Source organism: Phacochoerus africanus, chromosome 3 (genome assembly GCF_016906955.1).
Source record: "Phacochoerus africanus isolate WHEZ1 chromosome 3, ROS_Pafr_v1, whole genome shotgun sequence".
NCBI lineage: Eukaryota > Metazoa > Chordata > Mammalia > Artiodactyla > Suidae > Phacochoerus > Phacochoerus africanus.
The window spans coordinates 114,026,627-114,045,255 of NC_062546.1; the positions used below are offsets into that span (position 1 = coordinate 114,026,627).

Here is an 18,629-nt window from a genome sequence, read left to right on the forward strand (position 1 = left end):
TCCTGTTTATCACGATGTCACATGAACTGCTGGCACAAGCCACAGGCAGTCAGACTGGGAACTCTCTTGGACGACCCTTCTACCTTCCCCAGAGAAGCGCTTCCCAGGAGAACCTCCACAACAATAAAAAGACATTTGATCTCAAGGAACACACACAATTTGCCAAGCAGGTAGCACAGTGGCTAACAGACAGGATGGTCCCACTTCAGCAGCTATTAAGATGCCTGAGTTCTTTGTTCTATCTTCTTGATGCTGAGTGGAACCAACGAACAGGTTAAGAGGAGAAAAAAAAAAAAAAAAACCGAATCACAGAATAGGCGAAAAGTTTTAAAAAGATGTGTGTGGTGGGGACCAAACCCTGACTCTGGAAATGTAGTCAGAAGCCACCACGCTTTAAGCCCTGGGGCCAGGAGGGCGGTGTGTAGAAAAGCTTGCAAAACCTAGCACCAGATTTTCCTTATGGGGCTCAAGCACGCCTCTGCAGTGAGTCAGGTATGCCCTGCCAGGAAGGCCAGGAATGCCAATGTTCTCTGCAGCCATTTCTCCACAGCCCTACTGGCAAACTTACCAGCAGGGATTTGCTCAGTTGCTGAGCGTCACCCACTGGGAGGCAGGACAAGAACACTGGGCTGCCTTTTCCCAAAGCAGGGCAGTCAGGTCACCTGGAGGCATCACACCCTGTATTTCTCCCACGCCTCACGGAGAGCATCCCTAATTCAGCCAGCTTCAAAAGGGGGTGAAAATCAGTGCCTGGAGGTCAAAGGTCTAACCACATGGTTTACAAATCTTAACAGAAGTTGTGTAACCTCCTTACCTGAATAAAACCCCAATTCATCAATCCCTGCCCTCCCTTCCCGGGAAGGGGAATAGATTTAAGTCCATTTCTTCTTTTTTCACGTGGAAGAGAGTCAACAAAGGTAGTGTGGAAGGGGAGGGCAACCCAGTTCGTCCTTTACAAAATCAAGATCTCTTTGAGTGTCACCTGAGGTTGTGGACAAAAACATTCAGTTCTCCTCGGTGCCTGCTTCCAGGGGCTCATCTTCTAAGCCAAAGCTCAGCTTGTCAGTGAACCCCTCAAACTGCTTCCCCAGGCTGCCCGCAGAGTCCATGAACATGTTAGGGATGTCTTTACCAAAGTAAATCTTGCTGTTGGAAGCAATGGCCTTGTACTTCATCAGCTGCAGATACTCAGGGGTCAGCTTCAGCTGGAAGAAGGAAAAGGAAAGCAGACATCGGTGGGGTCAGACTGGGGAAGAGTCTGGGGGGCAGCCGGTCAATTAGCACGCAGAGAGGGTCTCCGGGAGAACCATTGCCCCCCCCACCCCCACCCGTCTCTCTGTTATGTCAGTGACCGTGCGACCCCTCCTCTGGGGGAGGGTAAGCTCAGAGCCTCAAGGTGAGAGCTGGGAGTTTTCAGGAGTGTCCAAGGTCTATCAAGGCCTGGCTGAGGGAAAGGGAAGGCCTGGCCCACACAGTACAGGAGTCCCCACTTCCAGCGTGAGGGGCGGGGCAGTGGTCTTTTAACCCCTGCGACTCTCAAGCACTGCAGGTCCCTCTCTTGGCCTGGCAGTGCCGGGCCTCTACCTTATTCGCTTCGGCGATTTTCATGGCGGTGTAGCACTCGGCGTCGGCCTTGGCCTTCTCTCGGGCCAGAAACGCCGCATCTAGAGGGAAGGATGCCGTGAATTGAAGCACAGGGGCTACTGGAAGGCCGGTCCCCAAAACTTTCCCCAACTGCCTCCGTGACCTTGGGCAGACTGCTTTTTTTTTGGTTATGTTTTGTTTGTTTTTTAGGGCTGCACCCGTGGCATATGGAGGTTCCCAGGCTAGGGGTTGATTTGGAGCTACAGCTGCTGGCCTATGCCGCAGCCCACAGTAATGCCAGATCCTTAACCCACTGAGTGAGGACAGGGGTGGAACCCACAACCTCAAGGTTACTAGTCAGGTTTGTTTTCCCTGTGCCATAACAGCAACTCCATGACTGCTTTTTACCCTGTGCTTTGGTTTCCTCATTTAAGAAACCAGGGAAAGGGCGTTTTTTCCTGTTTCACAAGTTGTGAAACCCAAGATGCAGAAGCGCTCTGACAGCGGCTCCCTGTGGGGAGGAAAAGCTATGGTCAAGGCTGCTGCTGTGCAGGACAATGTCGCCTCTGATAGCACCTTGGAAAGACACTGCGGCCCAGAGATACTTCCTCTTCCTACCTGCTTATTCCTTTGGTGGCCTGGGAGGAGGGGGGTGGGACCCCGCCCCAACCTCCAGCCTCGGCCCTCTCCCCTCGTGTGGTGCTACACAGCAAAAGCGAGAGAAACCTTAAGAAGGCTCTGGATCTGGCATGAGGTAGATCTGCCCTGAAACCAACAGCCACAAAAAAACCAGTTCAGCCCTGCTCCAACTTCATTTTCCTTTTATTTCTCTCAATCATTTCAGAAAGGCTGTAATTAGCGGTGGTTAAGCGGGCACAACTCTAAGGGAATTACATGCCATGGTCCAGAATTATACCTGTTTGAATTAAGACCCCTGTTCTATCCAAACAAAATGCTTCCTTAGTCTGCTGAGACCAGCTTTTGGTCAAGCTGAGGCAAACTTTTTGATATTTCCTCTCTGGCCTCCGGAAGCAGGCCAGCCTTGTGTGGAAACATCTGTAGCAAAAGCCTGGGAAGGAAGGTAGGTTTGAAGGTGCATGGCCTCAGCAGGGTGCTGGGGGGGCGGGAGCCTGCAGGCTGGCTGGGGTTCTGGCTGCAAGTGGCCAACTCAGCTGGCCTTAGCACCTGCTCATCTGTATTTACAGGAAATAAAAATGTGCTGTTTGGGAGTTCCCTGGTGGTCTAGTGGGTTAAGAATTGGTGTTGTCACTGCTGTGGTGCAGTTTGATCCCTGGCCTGGGAACTTTTGCAGGCCACAGATGCAGCCAAAAAAAAAAAAAGGTGCTAAGAACTCCTGAGTGAGGAGCTGCTATTCTGTAGAATCCTAAGTAGCTCTTCCCTGGGCCTCTGCAAAGCCTGACAGGCCCCGTCATGATTATAAATGGACACAGCACTTTGTAGCCTGTAGCTGGGCCCTAAGGTCCCGTTTCTGGCCTAGAATTTGTGTGATATAAGGCACCACATGGAGAAGGTGGGGTTGAGGTGAGGGCTTAGGGGCAGGGAACTGAAGGCGAGTGATATTCAGAAAAGTGGCACAGGAATTCCTACTGTGGCGCAATGGGATCTGTGGCATCTCTGGAGCACTGGCTTTGATTCCTAGCCAGGCATGTGGGTTAAGGATCTGGCATTGCTATAGCTATGGCTTAGGTTGTGACTGTGGCTTGGATCTGATCCCTGGCCTAGGAACTCCATATGCTGCAGGGCAGCCAATAAAGAAAAAGAAGTGGCACAGAAAGCACTTCTCTTCCGCCTGTCTTTGGTGCTGAAAGGTGTCTTCACATCCACAGGGACCCGGAGAGACCAAAGCTGCGGAGTTCATGGACTCTGAGGAGGGGGAGGGGAAGGCAGCAGGGAACAAGTTGCTGCTCTGACCTGGCTCCTCCATTTACTTCTGAGGCCAGGCTGTGAACCCAAGACCGCAGGGACCATGTGACTGCCTTTCCTTCTAGCCCCGCCTAGCTAATGTCTGTTGAATGAGTGACTCTCTCTGATGTGGAAGATGAATGCCAGCCTGGCCCCAATCTCCCCCAATCTCGAATCAGAGCACAGAGAAAACGTGATGCTCCAAAGAAATTGTGATATCCGGAGTTCCCGTCATGGCTCAGTGGAAACGAATCCAACTAGGAACCATGAGGTTGTGAGTTCAATCCCTGGTCTCGCTCAGTGGGTTATGGATCCAGCATTGCCGTGACCTGTGGTGTAGGTCGAAGACGCAGCTCGGATCTGGCATTGCTGTGGTGTAGGCCGGTGGCTACAGCTCCGATTCGACCCCTAGCTTGGGAACCTCCATATGCCATGGATGTAGGCCCTAAAAAGATTGAAAAAAAAAAAAAAAGAAACCGTGACATCAGAGGAGAGCTTAAGGAGTAAGGGAAAGGACTCTCCCACCCACTGGTGGCTGAGTGGGGCCTGAGGAAAAGGCAGGCTCAGTTTTCACCTTTGCTCACCTTCGATTTCTGAAATCTTCTTCTCCGTCTCCTTCTCCATCACCTTCTGCCCGTAGGTGATTTCTGCAACCTGAGCCACTTTCTCTGCCTCTGTGTTAATCAAGTTGAGGAAAGGCTTAGAGCGCTGACACTTCAAAAAAGTTTGACTCTAAGCACCTTTCACTTGACCCGAGGGTCTGCTGCAGGGCATGGGTGAGCTCTAGAGAAGAGCCACTGGCTTGGGGGAGAGCCATGGCAGGCCACAGGGGCAGGGATGGAACGGGGTGTCAGCGCCAGGCAAGGCCCAGGGGACCTGGGCCAAAGGGAAGAGTCCTTCCTTTGACAAGGAGCAAACCCTTTAAGTCACAGGGTATTTCTTCCAAAGGAATTTTTTAAGCACTAAGGCACTCTCTAAAAAGTTTCCTCCGGCTGCCGCACTTTAGGAGATAGCTAGGGTTGTGGCCAATAGTCTAGTGCAGTGGTGCAGAACCCAGGTTCGGGAACAGAGTCGCTGGATTTGAACCCCATTTCCACCACTTCTTCACCTTGTGACCTTGGGCAGTGATTTAACCTCTCCAGCTTTAGCTCCATGAAATGAGGTTAATGAGGGTGCCTTCCTCATGTGGGGGTTTTGAGGGGTGAGGTGATTCACACACAAGGCTGCTCATAGGAAAGGCTGGGTGAGCGCTGTTGTTATGGGGAATTCTGAATGAACAGGAAGGGCTCCTATATGGAAACTCAAAACTTTTGACCCCTGGCCATGATCTGGCAGTTTCAGCTATGCTTCCGGGGTGATAAGTGCCACCCCTGCATGTGGCGGGGCTTTGGAGGACCCCGCTCCAGGCTTCCCTGAATGTCCCCACCCTCCCCAGCCCCTCTGCACTGAAAGGGGGTCCCAGAAGCACATTCAGACCAATGAGGGCCTTCTTCCGCTCTGTCTCGGCCTCCTTCTCCACCACCTTCTGCTTCTGGGCTGCAATGAGAAGCTTTGTCTTCTCACTTTCCCTGGAGGGGAGAAAAGTGTGCATTGGGAGGCCACTGGAGATGAGCTTCCACAGAAATTCCACTGTCTGGGGAGAAGCCAAACTCTCCCACCGAGGGAGGCAAGCTGTGATTTCCTCCTCTCTGCTGGGAGGTTTTTTTGTTTTTTTTAAATTTTTAATTTTTTGGCTATGCCTGCAGCATGTGGAAGTTCCCCATCCAAGGATAGAACCCATGCCACAGCAGTAGCCAGAGCCACAGCAGTGACAATGCCAGATCCTTAACCCACTGAGCCACTAGGGAACTCCTGAAAGGCCGTTTAACGTTTCAGGTAAAAGGAGGTCTGCTGCAGACGGTCACAGGTCTCTGCGCCGCCTCCAAAACTCATGCAGGAAATAAAGCATAATTTACTGTAGTAAAGAGCACCCGCCTGCCCAATCAATTGCCCTCCCCTGTCTGGCATGAGCCGTGAAGCTTGAATTAGGCTCCCTGGCCCTTTTAAGAGCGTTGCTGCTCTGCGGCTCTCAGTCACAGTCATGGAGCCCAGGGGAGCGTCCCGCCACGCCTACTCCGTCTCACAGGGCAACCGGCTGTAACAAACACTCAAGACGGGACCACACGCCTGGCACATCGGTTGCCCCTGGAGTGCAGCGGGGGTGCAGGGCATACTCACATCAGCTCATAGTTCCTGCGGATGGCCTCGGGTATGTTGGGCTTTGTCACACGCACGGCCTGGAGAAGGACAGAAACAGCACCTGATGGGAAATGAGGGTGCTGGGGGACCTGCTCCTACGGGTCCTGATCATCCAGCACCCGCTGCAAGGCATCCTCTGCAAAAGGGGCAGGCTGTGCCTTCCTGCGGTGGGGGTGCACCTTCCTGAGGGGGAGGGGTGCTCCCATCGGGGCGACGCTTACTTGGATGACAAGCCCAGGGGCCATGGAGGTCAGATCCTGCTGTAAAGCCAGTTTGAGATTTTCATCAATCTGATCTGGAATCAAGACAGAAAAAAAAGCAGCTGTTACGCTTTCTGGGCTTGGGGGCAGAGTGCAAGTCAAGACACCAGCCCAAGAACACACCTGGAAGACAAAAGGTCTTCCTCCCAAGGCTGTGTGCTCATCAGTGCCCAGACCCCCAAAGACCACCCAGCCCACCCCTTGGGACTCTTGGGGCGGAAAGCCCACGCCATCCTGCTACATGAGCAGATGTGAATGTCCTTTCCCTGGGGCCTCAGGAAAATATCAACCTTGCCCAAGAGGAAATTGAGCTTTAAAAAGAAGAACAAACATAATAACCTATATGGGAAAAGAATCTTGAAAAAGAACGGATATATGTATATGTATAACTGATTCACTCTGCTGTACTCCTGAAACTAATACAACATTGTAAGTCAACTCCAATAAAATTAAACAAAACAAAACAAACAACAATTAGTGCCTTTCTTGAGTCAGGCAGCAGTCTTTTCCTAGAAAGGGCAGCAAAAGAGAAGGTGGGTGCCACCTTTCACAAAGGAAGGTGGAAAGGCCAAGTAGGTATTTTGAAAAGAGCCAAGCACATTAAATCTAGCAGTTTTAGAAGTTTCTAAAGGAAAAACAGACTCTGACGTTAAGGAAAGCCCCAAAGAAGACTAATTCCACTAGGAACTCAATCAAATAGCACCAGACAATTTATAGTTCTGGAAACGAGCCCAAGGCTTTTGATCTGTTGTTTGCTTTGGTTCCGATCCCTCTGTCTGAAATTCACACGGAGTCGTCTCATGGACAAGTGTAGGCAGAGCTAGAACTGACTGTCCCTTCTAGCTGTGACCCCACAACAGCAGCTCTAAGGGGCCCTCTGTGGCCTGGGCCTTCCCTTCCCTGCCCCAGGCCCAGGCGATTCCTGGTAAGATTCTGCAGGGGCCACAAAACCCGGCTGGGGCACCTAAACGGAATCATGTCCCTTACTGTCAGCTGCCATCTGCTTTAAGTGGCCATTCTTGGTCACCTGAGCCCAAACCGGAGCCTTTGAAGAACAGCAGATCTAACCCCTGCTTTTTAATATATGCTCAAACTGAGACCCATGGATGAGCTCAAGCTAAAATAAGGAACTTGTTTAATTACTACACTTGCATGATTAGGGTTTAAAACAGTATTTTATTCAACTGGCATGTCCCTAAGCAAGGGGTTTTAATGTTTCAAATACTGCCTTTGTCTTATGAGGCTTTTAGCACATACCGAGAAATGTGCATGAAGGCAGCACCTCGCACCTGACATGGGTCTAACAATTTTGACAGCTAGAGATAAACATTACATTCCAGGCGCTCCTTCTGTGGCACAGCTGGTTAAGGATCCAGCACTGTCTTTGAAGCAGCTTGGGTCACTGCTGAGGCATGGGTTCGATTCCCAGACTGGCACAGTGTGTTAAGGATCTGGTGTTGCTGTAGGTTGCAACTGTGGCTTGGATTTGACCCCAGGCGCAGAAACTCCATATGCCCTGGGTGCAGCCAAAACCAACCAACCAAACAAAAAAAACATTATGTTCCATACAACCTATTTTATTTTTTATTATTTTTTGCTATTTCAGGGCTGAACCTGAGGCATATGGAGGTTCCCAGGCCAGGGGTCTAATTGGAGCTGTAGCCACCAGCCTACGCCAGAGCCACAGCAACGCGGGATCCGAGCTGTGTCTGTAACCTACACCACAGCTCACGGCAACGCCAACGCCGGATTGTTAACCCACTGAGCAAGGGCAGGGACCGAACCCGCAACCTCATGGTTCCTAGTCGGATTCGTTAACCACTGTGCCACGATGGGAACTCCCTCAAATTATTTCTGAGTCGAGGTAGAAACCACCTACACCAGAGCCTCAGCAACGCCACAGCAACAAGGGATCTGAGCTGTGTCTTCGACCTACAGACGACAGATCCTTAACCCACTAAGCAAGGGCAGGGATCGAACCCGCAACCTCATGGTTCCTAGTAGGATTCATTAACCACTGCACCACAATGGAAACTCCTGGATAACATTATTTTTATAAAATGGGCGAAGCAGATGCATCAGAGTAAGCTGTGATGAGAACTGCAGTCAAGGAGGTCCCATTGTGGTGCAATGGAAACGAACCCTACTAGTATCCATGAGGACATGGGTTCGATCCCTGGCCTCGCTCAGTGGGTCAAGGATCCGGCATTGCCATTAGCTGTGGTATAGGTGGCAGACGCAGCTTGGATCCCAAGTTGCTGTTGCTGTGGCTGTGGGGTAGGTCAGCAGCTGTAGCTCCGATTTGATCCCTGGGAACTTCCTTATGCTGCAGGTGTGGCTCTAAAAAGCAAAAAGCAAAAAGCAAAAAAAAAAAAAAAAGAGCTGCGGTCAGACTGAGAGGAAGGGACTAGAGAAGCACCTTCCACCTTTAAGGAACAGCTTCTCCTTTACAGATGCAAATGCATTTTAAGCAAAACAGTGCTTGCTGGCAAGCATGAGCTTTAAAAAGAAAAACAGTTCAAAGCAAACACTTCCCCAGCTCCTCTGAACATGAATTTATACTGAGCTGCCAAATTCATCTGTAACAGTTTTCTCTTGCAGAACATTTTCACATTTGAAATCTCTCTTCATGGAAATTAGAGCTTTTGTCTTTGGTCATTTCAAATGCTTTGAAATGTTCATTTAATGGCCCAAGTTCTAAAACAATGGCTAGAGAAAACTAACGATATTTTATGAAATTCTATTAATTTGAGGTTTAAAAAAATTATTTTACTGAATTTTTCTTAAAGGCACATTGACTCCAAACCCAATAAGAGACTCCAAAGCCTATAAGGTGAATTTAGATTCGTTTTCTATTGCAGAAAAGTGAGAAGTGCTTCAGAAGGCTGTTTGCTTAATTGAGATCACTGGCACTGACAGTGATTCTGTCTCTGCTCCACATAATGTTCTCACTCAGAGTCCTATTAATGAAGAATCTCTTTTTTTTTTTTTTTTTTTGGTCTTTTTGCTATTTCTTGGGCCGCTCCCACGGCATATGGAGGTTCCCAGGCTAGGGGTCCAATTGGAGCTGTAGCTGCCAGCCTACACCAGAGCCACAGCAACACGGGATCCAAGCCTCGTCTGCGACCTACACCACAGCTCACAGCAATGCCGGATGGTTAACCCACTGAGCAAGGGCAGGGCAGGGATCAAACCTGCAATCTCATGGTTCCCAGTTGGATTCGTTAACCACTGTGCCACAACGGGAACTCCTTAATGAAGATTCTTGGGAAAGATCATTGTCCAGTGCTGGTATTAAGACTAGCTGTACCTCTGGCTGCAAAGTCGATTTGCTTTTTGCACTGGCTCCTAGAACACTCCTGACAGCAAGTTTAAACAGAACACTTTACCCTAAAAGAGCTACAACAATGACTGAAATGTTTCTTTCCTTTGCTCCTAAAGTCAGGCTATGTTTCCTTTAAGGAGGAAAAAAGGATAGAAAGTGTCAATTAAGCACATGAGTCATTTTTAAGCATTTCCTATTCATCTGTACAGGTGTAGAGTGAAAAATCAACCAAAAAAAAAAAAAAAAACCAAAACCAAAATACCAAAACTCAGAGGTTCTAGGAACCTAAGTAGCTCTGGTCCCACTTCTAGGATTAAACATGACCCCTGCCGTTCTCATCACCCTGTCTTCGTGTGGATGAGGCCAGAAGCCAGGGGAGGGAGGTCAGAGCTTCAGTTCTGCCACCAGCCACCCCTGGAACTTTTTCCCTTTGAGCCTTAGTACCCTTATCCTGAAAGGAGAATGCTGGGCTGGATAATCCCTAAGGTTCCTCTGGAACTGACCCTGTCTTCATTACCGGATGGTGTTTGGGGACAGTGGGAACACCGCCACCCCAGGCCTCTGTTTCAGGCCACTATTGCGCCTGTGCCCAACACTCAGGAAGATGCTCACTATCCCCATCTTCCTACACTGTCATGAGCATTTCCTGGCATTGCCCGGCTCGACCGCCCACTCCAGGAGCGCCAGGTTCCCATCAGTCTCCACCCTGCCCTGTGGGCAGTCTGGAAGTGGGCAGCGGGCACGCAGGGCTGCTAGAGCCCAAGGCGGTCAGAGGAGGCTTTCTCACCAAAGAGCTCAATGTAGACCTCCTGAAGCGTGTGGACACTGCAGAACTGGTTCAGCTCATGGTGGATCTTGTTGAAGATGAGCGCCTTGTCGTAGTCGGCTGTGTAGTTCTTCACGATATCATACACTGGGAGGAATGAGAGACTCAGAACGAGAAGGGCAGGACTCACAGTGTTCTCAGACACAGCCACTGTCCCTTCCCGAGGGGCTTGATGCTGGGGGCGGGGTGTGTGTGTGTGTGACTTCAGGGACAAGGACGTACCTGCATGTGGGACCAGGAAGTTCACCACCTCGATCCTGTCGAAGTAGATCATCACGCCACCGCTGTTGGAGGAAGCAGGGACAGCGCAGTCACAGCTAAGCCCTGGACCATGGAACCTCTCCGGGGAGGTCGGGTAAGTGGGGGTGGAGCGGGGGTGTGTATGACTCGGCAGGAAAGGAGAGTCATGGGGGCTCAGAGGCACGTGGCTCTGCAGGCAGGAGACCTTCGGAGCCTTTAGAAAAATCTCCTGAAAAATCACATGTCCTAGGAATATTTCCACAAGGAAAACAGGGAAACTTTGGGGGTAAGAAAAGAGTGGCTCATATTATTTGATGCTGCAGGGCCTTTTGACTAAAGCAATCAATCAAAGGGAAGAGACTAAAGAAGGCCGTGGAGTTCTCAGAACTTAAAAATGTGGAATTCTATGGTCACGGTGTCTCAGTTTGTTTTCACCATCACTTTAGTTCAGCTCTTTCCCTTCCCCCTCAATATTCATTACAAAAAATTTTCAAACACACAGGAATGTTGAAAGAATTGTACAACTAATACCCATAGGCCAACGCCTACATTTAATGATTGTTAACATTTTACCTATTGACTGATCTACTTTTTTTTTTTTTTTTTTTGCTGAACATTTCAAAGCAAGTTGCAGTCATGATACTCTATCCCTTAACACTGTGGCAAACATCAACCATTTAAGAATAATGCAGTGGCCTACAGGCACAACATCATTCCCAAACCTAAGAAAGTGGGGAGTAATTCTTTATCATCCAATACCCAGTTCTTCAAACCTCCCCCAAAGTTCCTGTCATAGATATGAACTGTGTACTCTCTGAAATCCGTCCGCAGAGCAGGAAAAGAGGCTTTCCCAGAACCACCAACCTTGTGGGTACCCTGATCTTGGACTCTGAGCTTCTAGAACTGAGAGAAAATAAAATTCTGTTGTTTAAGCCACCCATTCTATGGTATTCTGTTAGGGCAGGCCAAGATGACTAATGTGGTTTCCATAACATCTTTTATTGCTGGCATTTTGAAACCAAACTTCTTTTTTTTTTTTTCAATTTTTAAAAATTTTTTAAATTTTTATTTATTTATTTATTTATTTTTGTCTTCCTGCCATTTTCTGGGCCGGTCCCGCGGCATATGGAGGTTCCCATAGGGGTCGAATCGGAGCTGTAGCCACCGGCCTACACCACAGCCACAGCCACGCCAGATCTGAGCTGCATCTGCAACCTACACCACAGCTTGAGGCAATGCCAGATCCTTAACCCACTGAGCAAGGCCAGGGATCAAACCTGCCCCATGGATACTAGTTCTTGACCCGCTGTGCCACGATGGGAAAGCTGAGCATTTTCTTGTGGTGTGATTTACTGCATTACTCTGTCCCTGTTCAGGGCTTCTTTACTTTTCCATCAGACGACTATCTTGGTGTTTTCTTTGATTTCCTGCCCTAGGGTCTCCCCTACCACCTTTCCAATATTCCCTACATTTCATTCTACTAAAGTTATTTATCTGCTAAAAGCCTTTATCATAGCATTCAAGGCCCTTCCCAACCTGTCTCCCTTCCATGATTTTCTCTATTGTCACTCAGAACATAGGGAGCTTGAAGGCAGAGAACTTGGTAAAACCACCAGTAGGTGTGTCCCCTTTTCACTCTCTCTTACTGCAGCAGCCAGACAGCCCTGCCTCTTATTTGGGCTTAACAGCTTTATCCTGGGCGCCTTACCTTGTCCCACAAGGTACATTCTTCACCTCATCTGTCTGGAGTGTGGTCTGGAAATAGGAGAGACATAAAATGCTGTAAGGTGGGCAGTGACAAACAGAGTGACTGCTTTTGGGAATCCCAAATAGCCTTGTCCTTAAATACTTATTTAGGTTGCCTCTGTTAAATGTGAATACCCCCACTGAATCCTCCTCACATACAGAGAGTGAGATTAAACCAAACAAAGGGACCCACTTGGCTCTGCTGTAAATGAACCATCATATTAACAAGCTGAGTAATAATGGTTTAGTGAGAAGGACCCTGGATTAGGAGTCCTAAGACTTGTGTTTACTTTTCTCCCTTCCACTCACTAGTCTTGAAACAGTAGATTCTTTATTTAACCTCTCAGCCTGTAAAACTTGCTCAGCCTATTCTCAGGATCACTGTGAAACTTAAATGAGATAATCAGCACGAATGTACTCTGAAAACCAGAAAGCACAGTAAATGGCAGAAGAAATCTACAGGGGCTGATGCTGATGAGGTATCCCAGGATATTTTCCTGGGTCAGTTTAAAAGTCATTTTCTAAATCTTTTTACTCCTTTTAGTTGGACATACTTCAAAGATGGCTAGTCTAACTGAGCCTGGCTTTAGATCTGTCGTAACTAATCCTACCCCTACTTAAGATGCCATTTCCCTTCACCGAGTTCAACTCCCCCCACCCCAAATTATGTTCACTTCACTCAAGTTCAAATAAGAACCAGCAACACTACCATGTTTTAGTTCCATCTACCTTGGGAGCCTGTGGCTTAAAGCACACAGACGTACATATCCAACTTTTGCTTTTGTGCATTTGGAACACATTCTTCTCTGGTTTTGTCTTGAAGTGAAGACATAATCCCAGCTGGTATTGATGGGCCAAGGTAATGACCCCACTCAGTTATTTAGAGTCAAACTCTAGAGTAAATGGCTCAGGGAGCCTCATTCTTTATATCTATCTATATTGTATATGAGGCTTATTCTTAAATGATTCCTTGAGAAGGAATTATACTTATCTACCCATCTAAAGGCTAAATCATTCCAAATCATGCCTTAATCACCACCCCCAACCTGCTGTTGTGCAACCCTACCCCACCAGCCCAGTATACCTGCACAGACTTATATGATGTGATGAAAGGGAGCATGAGATGGAAGCCAGGGCCACTGGTGGACGTCAGCAGGGCACCACCTCTGCAGAAGAGGAAGAGAGAAGCAGGCTCAGTTTGGTGAAGAGGTGTCTATCACATCAACACTGCTTTCTCGGAAGCACTGTAAACATCTATTAGACTGACACGTGTTAGAGTCAGGTCCACAGTTCCTTTTCTCTGCTCTCAGCTCAACCCTAATATTCTAGGAAACCCAATGGTAAAAACTAAAACCATTATTTGTGTTTTTGCAGTGAAAAAAATAGGCAAAGTGGAATCAAGAGAGCAGAATCCATGGCTATACTTAAGACAGGAGAGGAGGTCTGTCTTATCTTGCCGCATCTGTTGAGCTGGTGGTGATCCGTAAGGGTGTTAAATCCAGTAATATGGTGATCAATTGATGGTACTAATGTTTGAGTCCAGGGACACAAACAACCAAAAGAATAAATTTAAGTACACTTTATAAACCATCAACATATTTTTTGGCAGTAGAATTACTTTTCTAATCAAGTTCTATGTAAATGGCAGTAAATTTAAAAGCAATATTTGGGGATGTAGAATCAGAGACAGGAAGAAATAAAGGGGAGAGGGGAACCCAATCGGACGTTTAGAACTTGCCATTGGCATCCAGAAAAAAAGCATCACAGGGCACAAATAAGAAGGGTTTGGTAAAGACTTAAAGCAAAATACTTGGTTAGGGAGGTTACTTAAAGGAAAGCAACTCAAGATTTATAAATGCCTCTTTATTAAGGCAAAGATATATTTTTTCCCTTTTTATTGCTGCACCTGCAGCCTATGGAAGTTCTTGGACTGGGGTTCCAATCAGAGCTGCAGCTGATGGCCTATGTCACAGCCACAGCAATGCTGGATCTGAGCCATATCTGTGACCTACACCACAGCTTATGGCAACATAGGATACTTAATCCACTGAGTGAGGCCAGGGATCGAACACATACCCTCATGGAGACTATGTTGGGTCCTTAACCCAGTAAGCCACAATGGAAACTCCAATAAAGATACATTTTTTTTAAAAAAGAGTAATAAAATAAAGTGACCATAATGGGTTACTGTAAGAACCTAGAGTTTGCCTTGATGGATGTGAATCAAACTGCAGTCTCTTTCATTTTTCCTGAAATATCAATTTTCAAGAATAGGTCTAAATTACATCAAGAACTGGTCCTCATTAGAGGTAAGCTTGTGGCATCAAGATGCCTGGAGAGAAGTAGGAGCAAACACTGTTTCAGATGATCTTCAAGGAACCTGCTTGCCTTTAGGTTTTATCTCTAAGTCTCTATAAATGTTTATCAATCACCATCCATGGCATCAACTTAGACTACTAAGTTTTACTTTCATGTATGTATTTGTGTGTGTGTTACTTCCCTCCCCATGGCCACTGACACATAAGCTCAATCTAAAATCCTCCCCTATTCAACAAAATACAAACAGAGATAGCAGAATCTGTTAAACATTGACTTGGGAAGAGTCATTTAACAGGAAATTGCGCCTGCTGCTGCCTTACCTGTAATACACCCCAATATGCCCCTCTTCTATCTTGTGCACGGCTGAGAAGAGAGATGCACAAAAGAAACTGGCAGCCACAGCCACAACTGCTCCCAACTGAGCCATCAGTGAAAGTTTATCCTGGGGAAAAAGAACGGGAAAACGTGTGCCGTCCGACTTGAGGGAGAAAAGCTCTGACCCCGAGAGCAACTCTCCAGGCTGGGCGCTTGAAAGTGGCTCCCGTCCAGCCCATAGTAGTATGAACAGAGGCTAGAGCTACACCTCTCTTCATCCCTGCTCTCAGTCGACACTCCCATCCATTCCTTAACTGTGGAATGATATTCCCCACCTCCTGGAAGAGGCAGTGGCTCCAGAAACAGCCCTGGCCCAAGGGAAAACCAGTGCCAGTTGGTCAGCGTTCAGAACACAGCCTTCTCTTCCTGTGAACACGAAGGGGCTGTCACCGGAGCCACTCATACTAGTAAAAGAGGAAGAGAAGCAGCTGCAGTACGTTGGCCCAAATTACAGAGCATGTCAAATGACAGGCAGTTGTGGCTGTGTAATTCTGGTCAGAGACTCCCAGTCCTAATTGCCTGCCATTTCAAAGGAAACCATTATTTACTCCTTTCAGATGCTGGAGCGACAGAGACAGCATACAAGCGGAGTTCCATGGCGGGATTCTCTGGCCTTTCATTCACTTTCCCAGTTATTCCTTTGGCCCTAAACAATGCAGGGCTCTGAGCAAGACTGAAACCACACTCCCTCCCATATGCTTGACCGGTGCTTTGCACCTGGCAGGTTCCGCAAGCTCATGGTGAGAGCGGAAAGCGGGTTCTTCAGGCTGGGGAGACTCTGGGCTCCGGGTCCAACTGCATTCAGACACCAGGACGCGAAAGAGCTGGCATCCAGGGACTCATTTCCTGAACACTGAACGATCTGCAAAAACTAGGGTAACTGACAGCGAGGTTCCCAATCGGGCGTGCCGGGGCCCACCCGCGCAGGGCGTGGACTCTGCCTCCTGGGTCTAACTTAACTCGGGCGCAGACGTCTGCGAGGCGCTTATTTTACCGTGTGGCCTCCAGCTACCGATCTGCAGCTGCGTCCTTTCTGCAAAAGCCCTTCCCTCCCCCGAAGTCACCCCCGCCCCACCTCGCGCTTCTTCCCTACCCTTTCTGGAGAGAGGGTCGCAAGTCCCAAGAGCCCTGGGTCGGGGCTGGAGGCTCCGAGAGCCTCCGCTCCGTCCCGCCTAGGGGCTCGCGGGAAATGGAGGGGACAGAAAGGGGTTGCTTTCTCGCTCCCAAGGGAGAGAGGATGCTGTGCGAGGGCCTGGGAAAACGATGATCAGCTCCGGCCGCGAGCCGCAAGGAGGCCCAGCGCGCGCACTAAGAGGCGGGGGCCGCGTACCAGGCTGTCCCTCCAGGCGCTCCGTACTCGTCCGAACCCCAGTGCAACCGCAGAAGCCGCCACACCCCTCAGCGCGCTACTTCCTTCCGGGCCCGTCGCTTCGATGACGCCATTAGTTCACGCGAGAAGACCACACCCCCTTCTCTCCCTAGTTCGCCAGCCCCGCCCCCGCGCTTCGAGAGGTCGTTGTGCGAGGATTGCCGCCAGAGGGCGCCCGTGACTCGGTCCTGGCGGTCAAGACGACCGTCAGGAATTTCCGGGGTGGGGGTGGTGCGGGCACCTGCAGAGTGACCCCAGGGGCAGCACCAGTGGCTGCGGGAGCTGAGAACGAGGTGTCACTTTCCCAGGCTTTGACTTTGGAGTTTGCTCTGGATTCCCTTCCAGATTAGGCCAAACCTGTTCCTATTTTTTCAGAGCAGGTTATCTTTTACAACCTTCCTAATTCTCTGCTCCCCTTTTTCAAAAGTGCAGATAAGCACCATTACGTCGCTAATCAACAGACACTACTTTGAATTGCCCTTTATGCTTTTGTAGGAGCTTTGGCCTTTGAGGTCCCCGCAGCACCATAAAGCAGATTAAGAGGGAATTATCTTAATTTTAGTGAACAAAATCTAGGTTCAGTGAGGCGCGAGGATAGCCGTGGATGAAAGCCTGCTTTGCTCTAACGTCAGGAGCTTAAGGGCCTGGTAACTTCTGCTGCTTGTCCGTACCTGCTCGCTAGGCTCTAAGTTCCCTGTGGGCTGGGGCTGCGTCTTCCCTCAGCATCCCTGGGTGGGCGTTTAAGGGCCTGGCAAAAACAAACAAACAAAACAACCAAAAAACCCAGACTGCAGCGCAGTGGAACCAGGCCCAGCGTCCAGACCTCTTGTGTCTCCCAGACCGCAGCCTTCACTGGTCTTCACATCGGGGCATTTTTAATTCAGCCACTGAAGTTTTTTCGAAGAGACAGTCCACTTAATTACAGCCTTGGTTACAGGGAAAGCTTTTACACAGGGAAAATGGCACCCTGGTGGTGTTGGTCAGATTTAGGACGCAGGAAAAGGAAAGTGTAGGTTTTCCAGCCATTGTTGCTTGGGGCTGGCCTATTTCCAGCCCCCCCCCCCCCAGTTTGCTCTGGGTGAGTTTGTGTTGAGAAATTTCCTTATTTGTTAAGCCCATAAGTGGGCCGCAAGGCACTTCCTGAGAGTTCTGTGCCCACCTTCATAAATGAGGGTCTCTCCTCTCCTGTTCCTGCACTTCTGGCACCCCAACCTCACCTCCCGGCCGATACACACTTGACCAATTTCCAGATTGATCCTCTTGGAACTTGAGTTTTTTCTGTCCCGTGTTCAGTGATAGAACTCCACCTGGTACATTTAATAAACGTTTTTTAAGAAAATAGTTTACACTCAATAAATGTTTAATAGTCGAATGAATGAATAAGAGAAATGGAAATACTGGGAGGCTGATCAGCCCAAGGAATGGGTTTAGCGTGCATATAAAGGATTTAAATTCGTTGTAATGTAAGAATTTCCTGACTATTAAACTCTGGAATGAACTATGAGCAGAAGTTGTGGGATTTTGTTCTCAGGAGGCTTTTTTACCAGGCCTGGGTTGTTTAGTTACGGTCCTGTCTAGAGGCAGGGGGTAGCCTTTTGTAGATGGTGATCTAACATTTCTGAAAATTCCTTCCTTAAGAGACCCGTGATTTTTATGTCTCAATATCCCAGAGTACCAGGGAGGTAAGTCTGTGATGATTTGTTTAACAAAAGTTAAACAAATGTGTTTAAAAATCTGTTTTTTTTTTTTTTTTTTTAAACTTTCCCTAGGAGTTCCCATTGTGGATCAGCAGGTTAAGAACCCAACTAGTATCTATGAAGATGTGGGTTTGATCCCTGGCCTCACTTGGTGGATTAAGGATCTGGCGTTGCTGTGAGCTGTGGCACAGGTTACAGATGCAGCTTGGATCCAGTGTTGCTGTTTCTATGGCGTAGCCCTCAGCTGCAATTTGATTTGACCCTTAGTCTGGGAACTCCCATATGCTATAGGTGTGGCCATAAAAAGAAAAAACTTTCCCTAGAGAGTGGTGGTTAAGTGCAGATATTCCAGTCAGACTGCCTGGTTTTAAATCCTGGGCTGCCTCCCCTCCGTCGGGCTCTTACTAGCTGTGTGACGTTGGGAAAATGACTTTGTCTGTGCCTCAGTTTCTTCGTCTGCAAAATAGGGGTCATGGTATGAACTTTATAGGACTGTTGTGAGGATTAAATGATAAACCAAGAAAAGCACATACAATGATTGGCACACTTTAAGTGTTCAATAAACATCAACTATTGTTTTTCTTCTTTTTTTCTTCCCTGCTGACACACACAACATGTGGAAGTTCTGAGCCAGGGATGGACATAGCAGGGACCTGAGCCATGACAATGCCAGGTCCTTAACACAGTGAGCCACAAGGGAACTCCCAGCTGTCACTGTTTTAAATAG

General features: G+C 48.5%; 1 protein-coding gene across 4 annotated transcripts; it reads right to left on the minus strand.

Moving 5' to 3' along the window:
- Window positions 1-665: 665 nt before the first annotated feature.
- ERLIN2 (ER lipid raft associated 2) lies at window positions 666-16,267 on the minus strand. Of its 4 annotated transcripts, none has more exons than XM_047772506.1 (12): window positions 16,167-16,267; window positions 14,782-14,903; window positions 13,227-13,308; window positions 12,105-12,151; window positions 10,379-10,440; window positions 10,118-10,243; window positions 5,967-6,040; window positions 5,725-5,783; window positions 4,984-5,075; window positions 4,092-4,181; window positions 1,585-1,664; window positions 666-1,205 (listed from the first exon to the last, which is right to left on the minus strand). In XM_047772506.1, exons 2-12 carry the CDS (start codon window positions 14,886-14,888, stop codon window positions 1,005-1,007), a joined length of 1,020 nt encoding a protein of 339 aa, XP_047628462.1. In that variant the 5' UTR covers window positions 14,889-14,903; window positions 16,167-16,267; the 3' UTR covers window positions 666-1,004. The 4 variants fall into 4 exon arrangements, with proteins under 4 accessions (XP_047628462.1, XP_047628459.1, XP_047628461.1 ...); XM_047772503.1 differs by lacking the exon at window positions 16,167-16,267 and adding an exon at window positions 15,930-16,159; XM_047772505.1 differs by lacking the exon at window positions 16,167-16,267 and adding an exon at window positions 15,554-15,868.
- Between the last annotated feature and the right edge of the window lie 2,362 nt (window positions 16,268-18,629).